Source organism: Scardinius erythrophthalmus (assembly GCF_964197995.2).
Source record: "Scardinius erythrophthalmus genome assembly, chromosome: 2".
NCBI classification, from domain to species: Eukaryota; Metazoa; Chordata; class Actinopteri; order Cypriniformes; family Leuciscidae; genus Scardinius; species Scardinius erythrophthalmus.
In genome coordinates, this window is record NC_138222.1 from 51,808,664 (window position 1) to 51,828,176 (window position 19,513).

General features: G+C 37.2%; 1 protein-coding gene across 1 annotated transcript in view; it reads left to right on the forward strand.

The window, feature by feature from the left end:
- ntrk3b (neurotrophic tyrosine kinase, receptor, type 3b) overlaps positions 1-19,513 on the forward strand; it is a gene marked incomplete at both ends in the record, with an annotated part of 126,835 nt that overhangs the window by 18,276 nt on the left and 89,046 nt on the right. The window contains 2 exons of the mRNA XM_081359920.1: positions 2,843-2,917; positions 8,294-8,365. Of these exons, the coding sequence (XP_081216046.1) occupies positions 2,843-2,917; positions 8,294-8,365 (147 nt within the window). The remainder of the gene's footprint in view (positions 1-2,842; positions 2,918-8,293; positions 8,366-19,513) is intronic.

Here is a 19,513-nt window from a genome sequence, read left to right on the forward strand (position 1 = left end):
CGGCACTTTAACGTGATTGGTTGTTTGCGACATCAGAAACACCAGCGATTTCAAACTTTTCAAATATTTTTTTCACTGCAGTTTTAAGGAGAACATGCTCAACAATGCTGTTGACTTGTGCATTTGCACATGGTTTGTCTTAAAGCACATGAAAAACACCACATAGACATATACAACATAAAAACTTGATTTTCACCACAGGGGGACTTTTAACAATGTATTAGTAAATGTAGAAATTATTATTAATAGAATAATAAATGTTATAGAAGTGCACTTCATTTTAGTTCATGTTAACTATTGAAACTTTATTGTAAAATGTTACATTCGTTTTGTTAATTATTTAATCATTTTAAACTGCTTTAAATTGACCAGATTTAAAGGACATCTGTGTAAAAACTTGTCAAACTATTTTAATAACAGGCTCACTTGCAGCAAGGATAAAAAAAACAGTGATTCTCAACTGGTTTTAGGCATCGTTCAGTGGTGGGCGTCAGCTGTGAAGCCCATCCTCAATCAAAGCTCTTTGTGGAAATGAGTGACCTGAAGACACTGTGTAAAACCAATGGGCAGTAAAGTAGCAGGGCCTCTGTTGTATTACATTAACTGCAGTGCGACTCATTTGTAAAGTGTCACTCTCTCCAATGCTGTAAACAGAAACATTAAATCTACCTGATGGACTGTGCTGGACTGTGCTTCTAGGGGTTTTGTGGCATTGTCAGGGTGTGTGTGGATCTAGAAGCGTGTGTTCTTGTTTGCTTTTGTCTGTGGCTGTGTTCTGTCAGCGGCACATCCGTAATTTCTCCTGCTTGAAACATCTTTCACTTCTATCCAGATTGTGTTTGTTTTAGCTGGCAGATAAAAAGCTTGCGGAATAGGAAATAAAGGCAGTGCTGCATGCCCTGGCATTAACTGAATTTAAATGGAAGCATGGTTTCAAGCAGATTCTGACACTGATAATGGTGTTTCAGTGACATGGTAGGGGAGGCGAGGGATATTTGTGTAACACCTTTGTTTCACTTAGATTTTAGTATTTATTCAGAAAAGGTTTAGCCTGAACTTGATTGAACCGATTGACACCCCTAGGTTTTATTTTTAATACAAATTCATTTATCATGTAAATATCTTCCCCCCCCCCCCCCCCATTGTTTATTTATTCAAAGTGTTCATGTCATGTTTTGACATCAGGACTGACAGAGAAAAAACTGAGATTATAAAATTCCATGTAAACATGGTTTTCCTGCATTGCTGGGTGTTTATAATGTGCCCATTTATGATGATTATTATTGTTGTGCATGAAAACACATTTACTATTGCTAATACTTTGAACAAACCTAACCCTAATATATTACAATATAACTCATCCTGCACTATTTGTGTTATGGAAATGACTGATACCTCAAATCATGTGGCTTGTTCAGGAGAGGTGTTCTATTACTAAGACTTTCATATACCTTCAGAACACAAATGAAGATCTTTTTGTTGAAATCTGAGAGCTTTCTGTATCTTCAGTGACAGCTATGCAACTACCAGTTTCAAGCCCCAGAAAGGTAGTAAAGACATCATAATAGTAATCCATGTGACTCCTGTGGTTTAACCTCAATTTTATGAAGTGACGTGATTTGTTTGTGCAGCAAAAAGATCATTTATCCACTTTATTTACAAAAGATTAACCTCCAATGCACATTCACGAGAGGACCAAGACGCATATGTTTTGTGTTGAGCAGACATGTTGCGTGAATGTGTGTTGGAGACTAATATTTGGTAAATAAAGTGGTCAATTATGTGTTTTTTTGCATAAACAAAAAAATTTGCTTAAAAAAACACTGGAGTCGCATGGATTACTTTAGTGATGTCTCTACTACCTTCCTGGGGCTTGAAAATAGTAATTGCGTATCTGTCTATGGAGGGACAGAAAGCTCTCAGATTTCATCAAAAATATCTTCATTTGTGTTCCGAAGATGAACGAAAGTCTTACGAGTTTGGAACGACACGAGGGTGAGTAATTAATGACAGAATTTTTATTTAAGTGTGAACTCTCCCTTTAAAGTCAGATTCTACTGAACTCAAAATATACCACGGACTTATAAAATACTTGCTACGTAGTTGTAATAGAAAAGGTCAAAGCACTAGAATGTGCTTTAAAAAGATTTCTGTGATGGCAAAGCTGAATTTTCAGCATCACTACTCCAGTCTTTAGTGTCACATGATCCTTCAGAAATCATTCTAATATCCTGATTTGCTGCTCAAGAAACATTTCTTATGATTATCAGTGTTGAAAACAGTTGTACTGCTTAATTTGTTTTTGTGGAATTGAGCAATTGAATGAGTCCTTGCTGAATAAAAGTATTTAAAAAAATCTACAGACCCCACACTGAACTGTTTGTGTAAATTAGTTTGTAAGAAGAGGATTAAATTGTGCTTATTGGGAGTTTTATTACTGACGATACATTTATTTAGTGTTACAATGATCCAAGCTCTCCCATATACAAGTTTACTTGTGTCTCTGGTAATTCTACATGGTATACATGATACTTATCTTTGTGTTTCCCATGTTATGTGAATTTGACCTTACAGTCTAGGGTAAAACAAATTGTTTTGCTAATTATTTCACAGTGTGGTTTGCAAGTTATCACACCCTTAGGCCATCTGCGTAACCAACACACGAATGCCTCTGAGAGGAATGTTTCAAGAGTGCTCGCGGACTGTGATACATTTTTCAAAACTCCAGGGACCTTCCGTTGGGTTCCTGTCCAAGCCATCAAGTGGAAAAACACATATATCTTGGTTGAATAAATTGGTGGTAATGGTGCTGTTTTCAATATTTTCTCTCTTTCTTTTGTAGACACATAGAAAATTGGACTGGATTGCAGATTCTTAAGGATGTTGACATGGAACTGTACACAGGACTCCAGAGACTGTGAGTATTCAAAAACAGATCCCATAGAGGTTACATGCATTTTACACTAAAGTCTGGTGCACACTGCACGATTTGGATCATTTGAGACATGTTTTGGGAAGATGTCTTTAACCCTTAGGGGTCTAAGGCAGGGGTGTCAAACTCAGTTCCTGGAGGGCCACAACCCTGCAGAGTTTAGCTCCAACCCTAATTAAACACACCTGATCCAGCTAATCAAAGTCTTCAGGATTACTAGAAACTTCCAGGCAGGTGTTTTTGGAGCTGGTTGGAGCTAAACTCTGCAGGACAGTGGCCCTCCAGGAACTGAGTTTGACACCCCTGGTCTAAGGTGTTTTTGGGGTCCTTGAGGTGTTTTGACATGCCCTGACATTTGTGCTTTTTTCAGTTGCTTACATATTATTGGCAAAGGTGTCATTACACTCTATTCAGCACAAACATGGCTACCATAATATGTTATGCATGGTAATTGAAAAAACAAAAAATTAAAGTTTATAAAATGAAAAGGCCATAAAACACATACGGTACTAAATATGTGTCCACAAGACTTTTGACTAATGGATGTTTTCGCCAAGAGTTTTTGCTTCAAAGTGATGTGAAAATCATCCTGCCAACTCATTCACATAAAACAATTGATTTAAATTTGTAAGACACTTTATGTTTGGAAAGGCAATATGCGTGGGGGCGTGAATGATCATGAATAATGCTGTGATTCACACTTCCGCATAATGAGCCTTTCAGTCAGGTATGTCACTGAGAGGGAATCACAAGAAAAAATGCGAGGACAAAATATATATATATATATATATATATATATATATATATATATATATATATATATATATATATATATATATATATATATATATATATATATATATGAAGAGTTCAGATGCAAAAGCCTCTAAATGCCATCTGAAATTTTCTTATAGAATGATCATTTTTATCAAGCTCGTATATTTAATTTAAATAATTTCACTTAAATTGCAATGAAGATTACCTATTAATTGTCATTTAAGTGAAATTACTGAACTTAAATATACAAGCTTGATAAAAATGATCATTCTATAAGAACATTTCAGATGGCATTTAGAGGCTTTTGCATCTGAACTCTTCATATATATATATGACGCTATTTTCTTCTGGAAACAAACATTGTTGCATTATGTTACTGTTATCGCTGTAAAGCTGCTTTGAAACAATCTGTATTGTAAAAAGCACTATATAAATAAATGTGACTTGACTTGACTTAAAGAGAGTAGATCCTCAGGCCTTGTCGGTATCCCCCACGTGCCTTGAGTTTGCACCGGGGATGATCAAAGCATTCCTTTACCCAAAGCCAGGCTATGTCCCTAAGGTGCCAACCAATGTACCAAAGCCTATGTTTTCCAAGCCTTCAGCCCTCCTCCTTTCGGAGATCAGGACCAGAAAAAGCTTAACCCTTTCTGTGTCCAGTGAGAGCACTGGATACTTATGTCCACAGAGCTGCCCTGTGGAGGAAAACCGATCAGCTATTTGTCTGCTTTGGATCACCTAAAAAGGGGTTCCCTGAGTCCAAATAGACAGTTGGCAGATGGATAGTTGAGGCTATTCATCTTGCTTATGAGGTTTCTGGTCAGCATTTGCCTTTAGCTGTCAGAGCTCATTCGATTAGGAGTATGGCGGCCTCCAAGGCCTTAATTTTGGGTGTCTCCCTTCAAGACGTTTGTGGTCCTCTCCTCTCACATTCATAAGGTTCTACAACCTAGACCTGGGCGCTGCAGGCACTTGTAAGTATGGTGTTTGGCTATTATCATTCTCAAAGCGTCATTGATGCAGTGTGAGTTTCCTCGAAAGGGAACGTCTCAGGTAATGTATGCAGCTACAGTGTTTTTATGCTTTCCTGGTCATGACGTCACCTGCCCGTGACGTTCCGTCTCGCCATTGGACGAGTTGACACACATGCTTCAGGCGCAATCATGCAGAGGTGTTGACACTGTCAATCGTGACTAATCTTGAGATGAATATCACACAGTCTAACATACAAGACAGTTGATGTCACACAGAGACCTCACTGGGGTTGTATCATAAATTTTGTGTTGTAATTTTTTATATATTTTAAACAATGGTGAAAATCACAATTTATACATTTATATTGTAATTGTTTAGTTATTCTGAAAGCTTTATTATCTCATATATGAAGATAATAGTAGAGATGCACCGATTGATCGGCTGGTGACCGGAATTGGCCGATTTTCACGTGATCGGCCGTAACCGGCGACCGGCCGGTCAGTCTGACAAATGCCGATTTTATGCCGGTCATATGCACTCAGGCACCGCATGATTATTAACATCGCGGAACATCAGAATCACACGTGCACACGGAACACACATGTAGGAAACCTCGTGAATTACGTCCGTTCAGACCGCAAGCGCGTATTTTTTTTCAGCGTGCATGTTAATCGATGAGTGCTTTCACAACGGGAGCGGGAGCAGCGCGTGAGCGTCAAGCAGGAGCGTCGCGAGCAGTGAAGCGCGTGTTTCGGCGCCGAGTCTATTTGCTGCACTGCTCACGCTCAATTAAAGGGAAAGCACACTTTTGATGGATAAAATAGCCTAAATAGGGTTTCACAAAAAAGCGCCCAAAATGCACAGAATTTGCGTGTTTTAACAAGAACTGGAGTAGGCTATGTCATAAAAGAAAACGAAGACTAATATTTATAGAAAATGTACCCATTTAAACTTGTTTTATTATTCAGTTTGTACAAGTGATTGCAATAGGCCTGTGTGTGAGTGCTTTGAGAAATATCTTTATACTGCAAGGCTATTTATTTTTTGTTTATATATTATTTTATTGCCATTCCCTGTTTTCATACAGACGTTTAGTTTGCTAAATACATTTATAAAAAATTATTGGATATTGAATGTGAAAAGGAAATTGTTCTTCCATAACACTGCACTTTAGATGTTTGAATTACCCCCACCTAGAGTAATTTATATAGTTCTATTTTATAGCGTTTATCTGTTCAAAAAAATATGTACTATGCAAATTGTTAAATGTTCTATTACAGAAAAGATATAAAATAAATATTTGTGTGTGCTGTAAAGTGGTTAGAAAAAATTAAATCGGAATCGGCTAAAAATCGGTATCGGCAGGTCAAACTTAATGAAAAATCGGAAATCGGAATCGGCCCAGAAAATTGTAATCGGTGCATCTCTAGATAATAGATATTACGTCATATTTAAGTATATGGTATTTAAATACTCTTCTGTTTAAAAGTTTTGGGGTCAGAAATATTTTTCTATTATGATAGGCTTATTTTCACAAAGGCTGAATTAAAAAAAAAAAATAAAAAAAAAAAATATATATATATATATATATATATTACATTTAGTTATTTTTTTTCTATATTACATTGTTCAATATAACTGTTTTTCAATATCACATGGTCCTTTCAGAAATCATTCTAATATGCTGATTTTATTATTATAATAAATTATTATTATTAATATAAAATAGTTTGATCAGATTGATCAGAGCTGGATCGGTTCTTTCATGAAAACGTAGTAAAAATAAATGTATATACTTTTTCTATAAGATGAAAAAGTCTGGTGGGATGAAACAGACTAGACATCTGCTGCAAATCCAGACCTCCCACAGTGTTTCATCACTCCCGCTTCTGATCTTCTTCACCTATGCCAAGCCCTCCCATACTTTTCACCCCTATCCTCTTTTCGTCATAACCTCAAGACAGTTTACCTCTCCACTCCTCTTGATCCTTCAGTAAGGAAGCCAAGTGGACTATTCCCAGCTTCCCATTTGCATTTTTCTCATTAACATTGCTCTCTCTTCTGCTGATGGTGGGCTCTCCTGGTCCCACCCACTCCTGGGAACAGCACTGACCTGCAGGCCTCTACATTACCCTTTGAGGTTTCACTAAAGGTCATTCAGCTTAAAGCACAAGCATCGTAGATTACATTGTTGCATAAGCAAACACATAAATGCAAGACCTGTCTGTGGAGGCTTTGGTGGGAAATAGTTTAGTTGAGTCATACAACATCTCATCCCACCTGTGGGTTTTGATGGTCTATCTATCTATCTATCTATCTATCTATCTATCTATCTATCTATCTATCTATCTATCTATCTATCTATCTATCTATCTATCTATCTATCTATCTATCTATCTATCTATCTATCTATCTATCTATCTATCTATCTATCTATCTATCTATCTATCTATCTATCTATCTATCTGATTTTTTCCATCCATCCATGTCTTGAAGGGACCATTCTTATGCAGAACACAAATCTGACCTTCAAAATATCTTTTTTGTGTTCCATGGGACAAAGAAGTCATGCAGGTTTGAAACGACATGAGTAAGTAAGTGATGACAGAATTGTATTTCCGGTTGAGCTGTCCCTTTATTTTGATATATTGATCTTAAGGTGTTTAAAGTGCCCCTAGGCCTAAACAACATTTGAAGTGCCAGGCTTTTTAAACATTAAAAAAATTCAACCAACTTTTCTAGTTCAAGTATTGGTAGGAACCGCTGACCTGCTTGTAGGGATTTCACTAGCGCATGCAGAAGAACCATTGCAGCAGTGCCGAAATGAAATATCTGCCTACACTCGTAATCCCACCCCCACAAGTTCATGGATGTCACGTGAAGGACCATTGTTTCCAAGCTTTTAAGAGCTGAATGGTTAAGAAGAAAAATGGTATAAACACAGCCAACATCCTCCTTATATCTTTTTCATAATAGAGATGGATAATTGTATTCCTAGAAATAGTTTACTATAGAGCCATCATCATAATAAAACTAATTCTGTACTGATTACTGTTCACCGGATAAGGGTGTTGTGAGTGTAATCACTTTTTGCATTAAATTTCTGTAATGAAAAGGATGCAGTCATTACCAATTAATGCCACCCAGACTGTGCACAAAGTCTTTAGGATGCACAATTCATTCCAGCTGCCGCTGCGGCTCAGCGCTATGAAATTGGGGACCCTGATGATACCATTATTCTAATGACACTCTCTGAAGAGATGGGAAAGATGGCAAACTGAGATTGCTTCTGCAGTTTATCATCATAAACAATGTATATCAAGCTGCAAGGCTCTAATGAACTGTTGGCTTTCTCAGGTTTGAATGATCGACTTGCAGTGCCAGGTGCAAATGACCAACAACATGGCCCTCAGTCAAAATTACTGGATGAACCGCGCTGTATGGAGGCTGAAATAAATGTTGGTGGTCTTACCTTGGGAAAATTAATTTGCACTCATCATTGCTGGATTGATGCTGGTCATTTGTGGCCAGCCAATGACACCTATCATTCACAGATGTTTGAGAGGAATTGTGCATTTTTATACAGTAGTGTCTCTCTCTGTTTTTCAGGACAATAATGAACTGCAATTTACGGACAATCCAGGCACGTGCATTTGCACAGAACCCTCACCTCCGCTACATGTGAGTAAAATGTCTTCTATAAGTGTGCTTGTGTCATGAAGGAGTTATTGTTACTCTTTGAATGAATCTTTTAAGTGAATGAATCATTCTTGTTTACTTCCATGCATCTGTAAACAGTGTTGAGCAAACTACATTTAGTGCATATTGTAGCTTAGTGTATAGCTGGTGTAATTGTATTCACACCAGGAAAGTCCGATAGTTCACTTGCTTTGGTCCGGACCAAATACAATGTTGATTTTTTTTGTTTGGTACGGATCGCTTTCACACTGCTCTTTTTGCAAGTGAACCAAAATTTGTACACAAAACCACACATGTGCTAAGGTCGTCCATTCATTGGACAGGAATTCTCAAGAAGGGAAAAGCTGGAAGTGCAAAAACAGGCTCAGCATGGAGAAATTTCGTAATGCAATATTTGGTGTTATTCTCGACAAATGCAATATGAAGAAACTAATGAGCATCATATGATACAATGTCATCTATACGATGTTGTAATTAGGATTTTGAGAAGATGACGATGTGCTGCAAGACGGTTCCGGCGGAGAGAACATGATTTTAAACCATTTAAGCGTGATAAGACAAAAGAGAATGCTCTGTCTGTGAATGTCCTGATGCACACACGACGTGCAGAAAGACGCGCAACACTATCGTGTGCACACAGACAGCGCGCCGGAATCGAATTCTCTTTTGCGCTTGAACGAACAATAACACACACCATTATGCCAAAATGTCCGTTTTGTTAAGTATCCTCATGAGAGCAGTCAAATAAAGTCTTAAAGGTGCAGTCCTTTCTGCAATTGGGTCGGTTCATGTTCACACCGTAAACAAACCGTACCAGAGTTCGTTTGGAACCGTACCGAGACCACCTCTTCAGATGGGTCTCGCTTTGGTTGTTTGGTCCGCACCCGAGTGCGATTGCTGTATTCACACCTGCCCAAAAGATCCGCACCAAGGGGGGAAACGATTCAATTGAACTTAACAAGGCAGGTGTAAATACACCCTAAATGAATCAATGAACAAATCAAAAGTAAAACTCTTTTAGTCTTCTAATATTTTTTGATCATTAAAGGTAGTTCAATCAGAAATCAACTTGATTAGATATTTTTTCCATATTTTACACAATGCTGGAAATAGCATTCCTATCAACCAATCATAGCATAGCTAGTCATAAAATCAGAGGACAATTATTGGTTACATAGAAACAACAAAGGATGTTGTTCCAGATCCATGTGTGCTTCTTGCATAAATAATGTTAACCCTTAAATGTATGAATGTTTCGCCAATCATTATTACATATTCGGGTCTTTAGCGACTCGGATCTGTATCTAACATGGATGGATCTCTACCTGTTGCGATAATATAAAACTCTCCTGATGTTAGAGTAACAATTACAGAAGATTAAAATAAAGCATATTTTGTTACCTTTTGGAGCTTGGAAGAGTTCAGTTTTAGCAGATGTTTTATACCCCTGTCACTGTTTTCGTCAGAGCTCATTTCCCAGTACATTCAGCATCTGCCAAATATTCGTGATCTCAAACATATTCTCAAAAATATCATTTTCAATATCTTCAAAATCATTTTGATCGCTGACAGCTTCTTCACCAGATCCACCATCAAGTGAAAGTGACACTAATATTTGATTGTATTCAGTACTTGCTCTGCAGTAAACTGTAAACTAAAAAGTTTCGCTGATGATACATCCTATTCATTTGTTTTCTGTCTGCGGTAACTATGAATGATACGTCACTTCATCATTGTGAATCAGACATTGCCACTTTGTGCAACAAAGGCGAATAGCACTTATTCAGTCATCAAAGATTCAATTATCGTTGTGCAGAAAAAAAACATACTTACCTAAAACATTTTTACAAACAAATGAATGGGAAAACAGGCATTCTTTTATAATTTTTTTTTCTTGTTATATTGTTCATAATGAATTGATTGAGGAATACTAAGGTTGATGTCTAACTTTAAAAAATGACTGAGGGGGATAGTTGTGAATGACATCCCGGGTCACTAAAGACCCGAGGTATGCGTTTAAGGATTAAAGTTGCGAATGTTAGAAAAAATGTTGGGCGAGGACTATCAATTGGTTGTTGATTGGATGGAGGCAGATTGACCCGATAAGAACTAGCAGTCTGTTGTAAGAAATAGGTGAGGTTTAAGTGGACTAAATGATTGGAGAAGTGCGGTATACATCAGCAGAGAGAAGTCTGTTGTTTCACTGGAAAATCAAGCCATTTTGATAAAAAATTACAGAACCATTTTCCTTTTAAAATGAAGCATGCACGGATGAATAGTTCAAAGTTAGATCAATAACCTGCATTTAGAAAAAAGAAGGGTGCATTTTTATTTCACGTCAACTTTCATGTCAAGTTTTCTGCTGATCATTTTTTACTTCTGAAATACAGGTGCCAGTTGGAGGGCATATCTCTTTTGCAGACCACAGCTTTTACTTTTCATGTTAGCTAACATTTATTTTAACCTTTGCACAACTAATGGATGGAGGTGTTTTGTACCATAGCTAGGAGAAACCATCATGATATTCTCATTACTACATTTTTTTTACCATTCGTGACAGTAAGCAAAATATCTAGCTGTGACCTTTGGTGTCTGTGATAGTCTCACAACCAGAGAAATGCATGGATTTCTAGAGTATGTGATAATGGTCTCAATTACAGGCAAGCGAACAGACTAAGCACTTCATGAATGTGCTTAAAGATCCCGTGTTCATTTAAAGCACAAACAGAGCAGATGGACATGCTAATTGTGGGGTCATTAAAAAATATGGTCATGAAGTTCAGTAACAAAGATGTTAACTGCTTATGTCTTATTTAATTGTGGCTCTCAGAGGATTGAAGTGGTCGTTTTTGAAGTTGTAATAGCTGATGGAAATAAATCACATCCAGTAATGGGCAGCATTTTCAAAGACAAAACATTGATTAAGGCGATGTTGAGTAAATTAATTACTGTACAACTGTACTTGAGACGTACAAAGATGAAAGCTCACATATAGCTTTATCCAGGACTCCGATCATTTTTTTATTTTGAATTTACTTTGAAGTCACCATGAAATCAAAATGGACAATTTCAGTTTTTATGGCATACTGCTGTATTTATTATAAAGGATTTATCCGAGAACATATATATTTTTTTCAATTAACGTGTGCTAATAATCTTTAATAAAAGTAACTTCCTCTCCGTCCTGCTGCAACATCTCTTCTCTGATGATGTGTGAGAGACACCTGCCACTCACATCACATCACAGCAAGAGCAAACCACAAAATCAAGTCCTGCCCTATATTTTTTCTTGTTTGAGAATATCTAATATAAAAGAAATATTTTGCATAAAGGAAATTAAGCCTATTTTAGCATTACCATTATTAGTTTTTTTATTCTTTGTATTAAGAGATTATTTTCAAGCCAATTAAGCAATTGGTAGTCTTTTTCATTTTGTGAGATTCATCCCAGAATGAATCTGCAATAACAATATACATTTTAAGTAGGTTATTTTAAAGTTGGGTTTGACTGAGAGCACGCTCCTTAATCTCAACCAAATTTCCGTAACAATGAATTCCCCAGCTCCTAAAGAAAAACGCTTGCTAATTCCCCACATTGACTTGAATAAACGTTTTGTTTTTTATGTGTCCTAAACGTCCTGTGTGCTAAATGACGATGTGCCGTCTGGGTGGCCAGACATTGTGTCTCCACAGCCCACATATCAACAGGGGCCTAATAAATTTGAAGGGCCCATTGTAGGGGAGGAGGAAAGGTCATATCCTCTAGGGAGGGCGGAAAGTCTCTTCCTCATTAAGTCTTTCTCCTCTACGTGATTCTCCTGTTTCAAAATGTCACTTTCTTCACCAGACCCCCTCCTCAGACATCTCATTCACTTATAGGGGCAAATATTATGTGCTCATTTTAACATGACTCACATCTGCACAAGAATATTTCTAACAAAATGGCTTTACTGTAGGGCTGAGTGATCTTATGTGTGATATACAGCAAGACATTGCAATATTATAATATAATACAGTCCAGATGTTTTTTTTGTTTGTCACATTTAATCATACTGTACTTGCTGTTTCAGTACATGCATGTTCTAATTTAGCCGAGTTAGACGCGTACCAACATTTTGTTGATCATGGAACAACAATTCCTGTCCGAAAATTTAATCGTAACTTTTATCCCTACCCCTAAACCTAACCCTACCCATAACTTATCCCTAAAATCAGAGGGAAATTATCAATCACACTGATAGAAGAACCTAACCCTGGTTTTAAGCATAAACTTGACCTTCAAATCTGATTATTTAATTGAAATGTTGTTCAAGGATCAGAAAAAGTTGTTTATCCAGGAACATGAAATCAGGTTCGACCCAGTATACTGTGTGTGGATTATGTGAAGTATACGTCCAGATTTGTGATACAATGGCATATCTATATATATTTTTTCCTATAAGTCAATGTAGGGAAGGCTTTGTTTTTTTATGTACAAGTTTGCAAATATGATAATTTAACATAATACTAAAATGTTATTTTATTAAATGAGTGCTTGTTGATGCCTCATTCTTATGGAAATGTGAACTAAATTTAGAAAAATCTTGCATACTATTCAGTGAGGCTTAAATGATTTATTCTCAGTTTCAAGTTTCTTTCACTATAAACATGCATTTTAATTGTTAGACACTAGCTGGTCGCTGAACTAATTATCATGTATTGCACATGCTGCCATGTAAAGCACTCTGGAGCCAACAACGCAAAGCAAGTAAAGTAAAGTTAGAAAAATGACATTTAATAGGACAGTTAGATGCGCTAAATATAACACACAGTATGGAATATTAAAGACAAACAAAGAAGTGGTTTGGCTTGCCAGGACAGCAGAGGGAACTAAAAATACCCCAAGCTCAATCCCATTACCAGATTCAGATCCTGATGAATTTGTACAGGAGTCAAAAATGCATATTATACATTGACATTACATTACATTAACTGCCTAAGAAGGCTCTTTTTTTATTCATGATGTGAATAAAATGTATGATAACTTTTATGAAATTTTTAAATAGTTTATTACTATTTATGAAAAGACTAATAGTAAGCTGGACAAAATTAATGGTAATTTGAACAATTTTATCAAATTATAATCTGGTCTATGAAGTTTATGACGCCATATGTGACAATAAATAAAATGACCTTAAAATCAGTACTTTCAAGTTGCATTTTCAGTATAAAACCCATGAGACTCCGCACTGATCCTAAAAGCTTTTGCCCAGTGAAGCCTGATTTCTTTTTGTGGTCTTGCTTATTTGTTGTTTCTTCTGGCAGATCACTTTACTCCATCCATCACTTACTAACCAGAGAATGACATAACTGCTTTTTTTTGGCTCTAAAAGTTTTAGTCAGACTAGTCAGAATCCATTTGGCAGATGCAGCATGTATTGCTCATTGAGACAACAGTAGCGGTAAAACAGTCTATTCTTATTGAATTTATTTACAGTTAGTATCCATGCATGCTACAGTGCATATCTCAAATACTGCAGCTGTGTATGATATGAATGCGGCTTTTATTCAAAACTCCCAGAAGTCAAATATAACATGCCGATCAGATTGGAACTGTTGATTTTGGCTCTTGTCGTTTTTTGTGCAAAATGTGCGTCAGACGGTCAGTGAACAGATTAAGCTATCCACAGATTTGAATGTAGATTTTAGAGGCTGTGAATGTTTTTCAGACATCCCCATAAGATATGCAGAACACATAGCATTTAGCCTATGTGGGGTGATAAGCTAATAGCTGTGGAACAGAGGAAGAATTTAAAGGGGTTTTGCTTTTGCAGAAGGTTGAATATTACACCATTTTGTTTTGTTACAACACATTTGGATAGGCTTGGGAAGCACTTTGTCATTCTTTGTAATTTTACAACATATCATTCTTTATTATTTTTATTTTTAATACATTTTTTATGCATTTTTTAAAGAATAAAAAATAAGGTCCTTTCACACGGAATGCGATTTTTCAGCACAAATGACAAGCCATACACTGTTGTAAAAAGGTTTGTAATTTTGCAATTGTTATTAAAGAGCCCTTAAGAGTCAAGCTTTTTGTCCATTTTAATAAAATCAAATAATTTTGAATTTTCCATCCTCTAACTGGGCTTACCGAGTATCCAAATGTGTAGTTGCTGTCTAAAAGTGGTTATGCTTTAAGGTTTTTTTTTCCGGATCTGCTAAATTCACAGCGAACCTTGATAATAAACGCTATTTAATAAATATTAAATCATTTTAATGAACATTATGTTATGTTATGTTATGTTATCATCACAAGAACATACTTTGCCTTTGTAAATTTGTCAATAGAATCCAAAGGTGCTTTCTAGCCAATATGGCAGGTATATGACACACAAGTCAGAGTTATTGTTGTCTCTGCAGGCTTAAACTAATGTAATTCTTCCCCCAAGATTTCTGTCTTTTAAATAAGATTAGGGCGTATTGCTCCACCCCAGCTCACATGCTTTGCTCAGTCAGCAGGTTGGATTTTGACAGACAGTTTCGGGCTCTCGGCCTGACACTGTGTGTACATAGGTAAAGACAGCCTCTCCAAGCCGCTGTCACTCATTCCAGTCCGAAGCGTTTTATCACAGCCGCGAGCTCAAGCTCATCACTGTCTGCTCAAACTCCAGGGGATTGTAGGAAGATGTCTTCCATTCACACCCTGTTCACTCACGGTTGGGGTCATCTTGCTTTAGCCTGCTTTCTCAACAACTGCTGATAGTTGATTCTGCAGCACAGCATAGGATCTGTTTCATCCCAGACGATGAAAAAAAGAAAAGAAAGTTTGTTGGTGCACTGAACATTGTTCAGTCTCAGTTGGATGGCCCGTTTAACATAATTGCAGAAAAATGTGAACAAAAACTGAACTCACAGTGACATTTATTCAAGTTGTTGTTTTTGAGATGTTTCAGGCAGTGAGCTAAGTTGTTTACATGACTGGTTCAGTACAGCAAATTTGCACATATAATTATATTTTTATTTACTTCTTCATTTTTTCTCACAGTAACTGTGAGTTTCTCTGCTTATAAGAAACAATCAGGCTTTTATCGAATCGTAGGCCGCAGCTGCATTTGTCTTCAGTCTTTCTAAATCATTTCACTTTCTTGAACATGCAAGCTGAAATTTAAAGGGTTAGTTCACCCAAAAATGAAAATTCTGTCAGTAATTACTCACCCTCATGTTGTTCCAACCATGTAAGTCTTTGCGTTCATCTTCGGAACACAAATTAAGATATTTTTGATGAAATCTGACAGAATTTTGACTCCTCCATAGGCTTCCAGTGTGACCGAAACTCACCGGCCCAGAATAGTTATTAAAACATCGTTAAAATAGTTCAGGGGAGCGCCAGGACACATGCGCGAGAACTGAGCTTACGGCGTTCTTCTTCTACTACTACTTGTTACTGACTGCTCGCTCCTTGGGAGTATTTAAGCTCAGTTCTCGTGCATGCGTCCTGGCGCTCCCGTGAACTCTCGTCAGAGGCCCACATTGAGGAACACTAATAGTTGGATAAAGTCGTTATTTTTGTTGTTTTTCCGCACAAAAAGTATTGTCGTCGCATGATAAACTTAATGTAGTGCCACTGTAGTTACTTGGACTATTTTAACGATGTTTTAATAACTATTCTGGGCCGGTGAGTTTCGGTCACACTGGAAGCCTATGGAGGAGTCAAAATTCTGTCAGATTTCATCAAAAATATCTTAATTTGTGTTCCGAAGATGAACGCAAGACTTACATGGTTGGAACAACATGAGGGTAAGTAATTACTGACAGAATTTTCATTTTTGGGTGAACTAACCCTTTAAGTAATAAATAATAAAATAATAATAATAATAATAATAATTAAATCTAAAAGTGATATTTAAATGTAAATGTGAAGCTGAAACAATGTTGAACCAGAATGATAGGCAGGCTTACTGGTTGCACTAAAATTTTCCCCTCCTAATTATATAGGATATGTTCACACTGTCAGTTTTTGGGATTGACAACCGCATTTCCACTGCGCAATGTGACGTCTGAGTGACGTCATTTTCATGTAATTTTTGGACGTCCTAATTCGGTCCATTGAAGGGGTTGTTTTTGTGACTCCAGGCGACGTCTTTTTTCGACGTCTTCCGCATGTCTAATGTTGACGTCCGTCCACAAAAGTTTGTTTGTGGGAAGAAGGAAGGAGACGGGGTCGGCTTGCTGTGGATCGTGTGTTTTATTAGATAAGTCTTTTCCAAACAATAATCGCGCTCAGTGCGCTCAAACAAAACAGCGGCTTGTTTAGGCTTCTCCTCATGAGACGACAGGCACGCACACGCACACACACACACTTCTTGTTCTTGCTTTCCTTGGGAATCGAACCCGTGATCTTAGCGTTACAAGCGCCAACGCTCTACTGTTTGAGCTACAGCATCACACCTTTGTACGCGTCTCAAGTTATCACTTGATGCTGAGACGATCAAATGGAGTTTTTGGAAAATGATCTTAAATAATTATAAATAATCTGTATTCATATGTATTAATCATGTTGATAATAACAATGTTGATATTTGTAAATAAAAAAAATATTACATAGTAATCATGTAAATTTCCTGCACCTGTCATAGACGTCCAAATGACGTCCAAAAAAATTACCCAGTTCAAAGGTCCAATGTTGAACGTCAATATGACGTCCAAGTTGGGTCATGGTTGGACGTCCAAATAGTAGACCTAGTTTGGACGTCGAATAGATGTCCAGAATTGGTCATGGACCGACAGACCCAATATAGACATGATCTGCACGTCTATCCGACGTCCAATGTTTAGTGGGTCTTACAGTTGTGAGTCTCGAAATGTCCCATTCACTTACAGTAATGTCTCAAATACTGCAATGGGAGTCAAGCCTGTATTCTTTTACCAATTACCATAGAGACAGTGACCAAAGTAATATCAAAGATTTCATGCGATGTCCATAAAACTGAAAAGGCTCATCACTTTTGACATGAAAAGAGTCCAATCGAGCCGCAAGTTCATCCATCAAATCTCTTTATAACCTCAGCCTTTTGCTGAACTTGCTCTACTCCCTTTTCCCTGTCAGATCAGAAATTAATTTTCAATAAAAAATGAAGAAAATATCTGAAAAATGGAAATAAAGTGTCTAACGTGTGTTTAATTATAAAGTGTTTATCGGTTAGGGGCAGGTGTAGGGAGGGCTTTATTGTCCCAATAAGGCGGCTTCCATTTAAGAATTTTATAAAGTATATTAATTTACACTCTATGTTATTACACTTAGTGTAAATAGCATCTATCATTATTTGTACTTAATGCAAATAGCATCTATTGCTACAGTATTTGCACTTAGGTCAAATAGCTGCTGTCTTCTAAAAATCTTACTAAGCCCAAACTTTTGAACGGTAGTGTATCTTAAGGGCCTGTTTACACCTGGTCACTTCATGCGTTTTTACTGATTTAAAATCAGATAAATCTGATTTATCAAAACGATTCCATTTACACCTGGTCACATAAATGTGTTTTCGCAAAATGGATATAAATCTGATCTTCAATTCCCTTGCTATATGCAGATTTAATGGAGTTCAACAGATATGAGCTGCATTTTATTGATCATCAGCTAATTTCAAAATCAAAAACCACAATAGGAGAGCGGCAACAGCACTGGTAAGATCATTTTGTTTCTTTACTTTTAATGAAGATGATTGTGTGTTAAGAATCTGCGACTTAATTTCACTTTGATTTGCGATAGTTTTCACATTGGCTTGATGAATAGATGCTCAGCTGCTCATCTGCGGTGATGCATGCTCCAGCAGCGCCGTCAAATCTGCATATAACATGACATATAGCCTATAACACGCTCTCACACGTTTATTTCTTAGCATTGTTGGGAGGAGTCAAATTTACATAATGCGGTTTCAGCAACCAGATGCATTTAGACTTCTCCAGTTTCGTCTGGAATGCGGCCCAGACCACCTCCTGGTGTGGTTTGAGGGATCGGATTTAAATTCGTCTCGAATGCGTTTCGGAGGGCATTTACACCTGGTCTTTTCACAATCGAATAGCTATCCGATCACAGAAAACGTGTAAACAGCCCCAAACAGTCTAATCCTTTCTGCCATCTCTCGGCCTATACTGTGATACAGCCAAACCCTATTTTGTATCTTCAAATACACTATCATAAGGTCAAAGCCTGTCAGGACAGATACTAGAGGGTCCCGCGAATGACAGAGGTGTGAGGGGCACTAATGAATGCCGAACTGTCACTGTGCCCAGGCCTGGCAGAATGCCGACACCTCACAGCAGCTCAAAGCTGTCATCCACGGAGCTGCCGTGCCCCGACACCTGGGCCCGCCACCTTCAGCTGCTCTGATGAGTTGAGAGACAGGGGCAGATGGCAATGTTGAACTGGCACAGGGTTACGGTGTTTGGAGCAAAGCTGCACGCCCCTGCAAAACTCAATCAGTGGGCTGCCTTGATCTGGCCGATCCGCTGGAGATTTGGTTTTCCTAACGTAATTGGACCCTCTATATCCTAGAGATCAACCAAAAGCATGGAAACAGATACTTAACACTATACTCTTATCATGCTCACTAATGTTGCATTTATTTGATCAAACCTACAGTAAAAAAAAAAAAAAAAAACAGTAATACTGTTAATATTATTACAATTTAAATTAACTGTTTTTGGTAACACTTTATTTTACAGTGTCCTTACTTACCATAGTAATAACAGTAAATTATGCATAATTACATGCAACTAACCCTCAACCTAATCCTACCCTAACCCTATAGTAAGTACATGTAGTTGCTAATATTACTCAGTACTCAAATATAATTACACTGTAACAATGACACCTTAAAATAAAGTGTAACCCTGTTTTCTATTTTAATATAGGCAAAGCTGGATTTTTACCAGCCATTCAAATATGCTGATTTGCAGCTCAAGAAACATGTCATGTTTCATTGTGTTTCCCCTCTGACCTAGTTTTCCCGTGGGTTTGATTTACTCATTAGATTCACCTGTTGCCGATCAATTAGCTGATTAGTTCTTTTTGTTATCTTCGTGTAATTTATACCCTGTGTTCTCCCTCATTCTCTGTCTGTTCTCGTCTATGTTATGTTGAGTT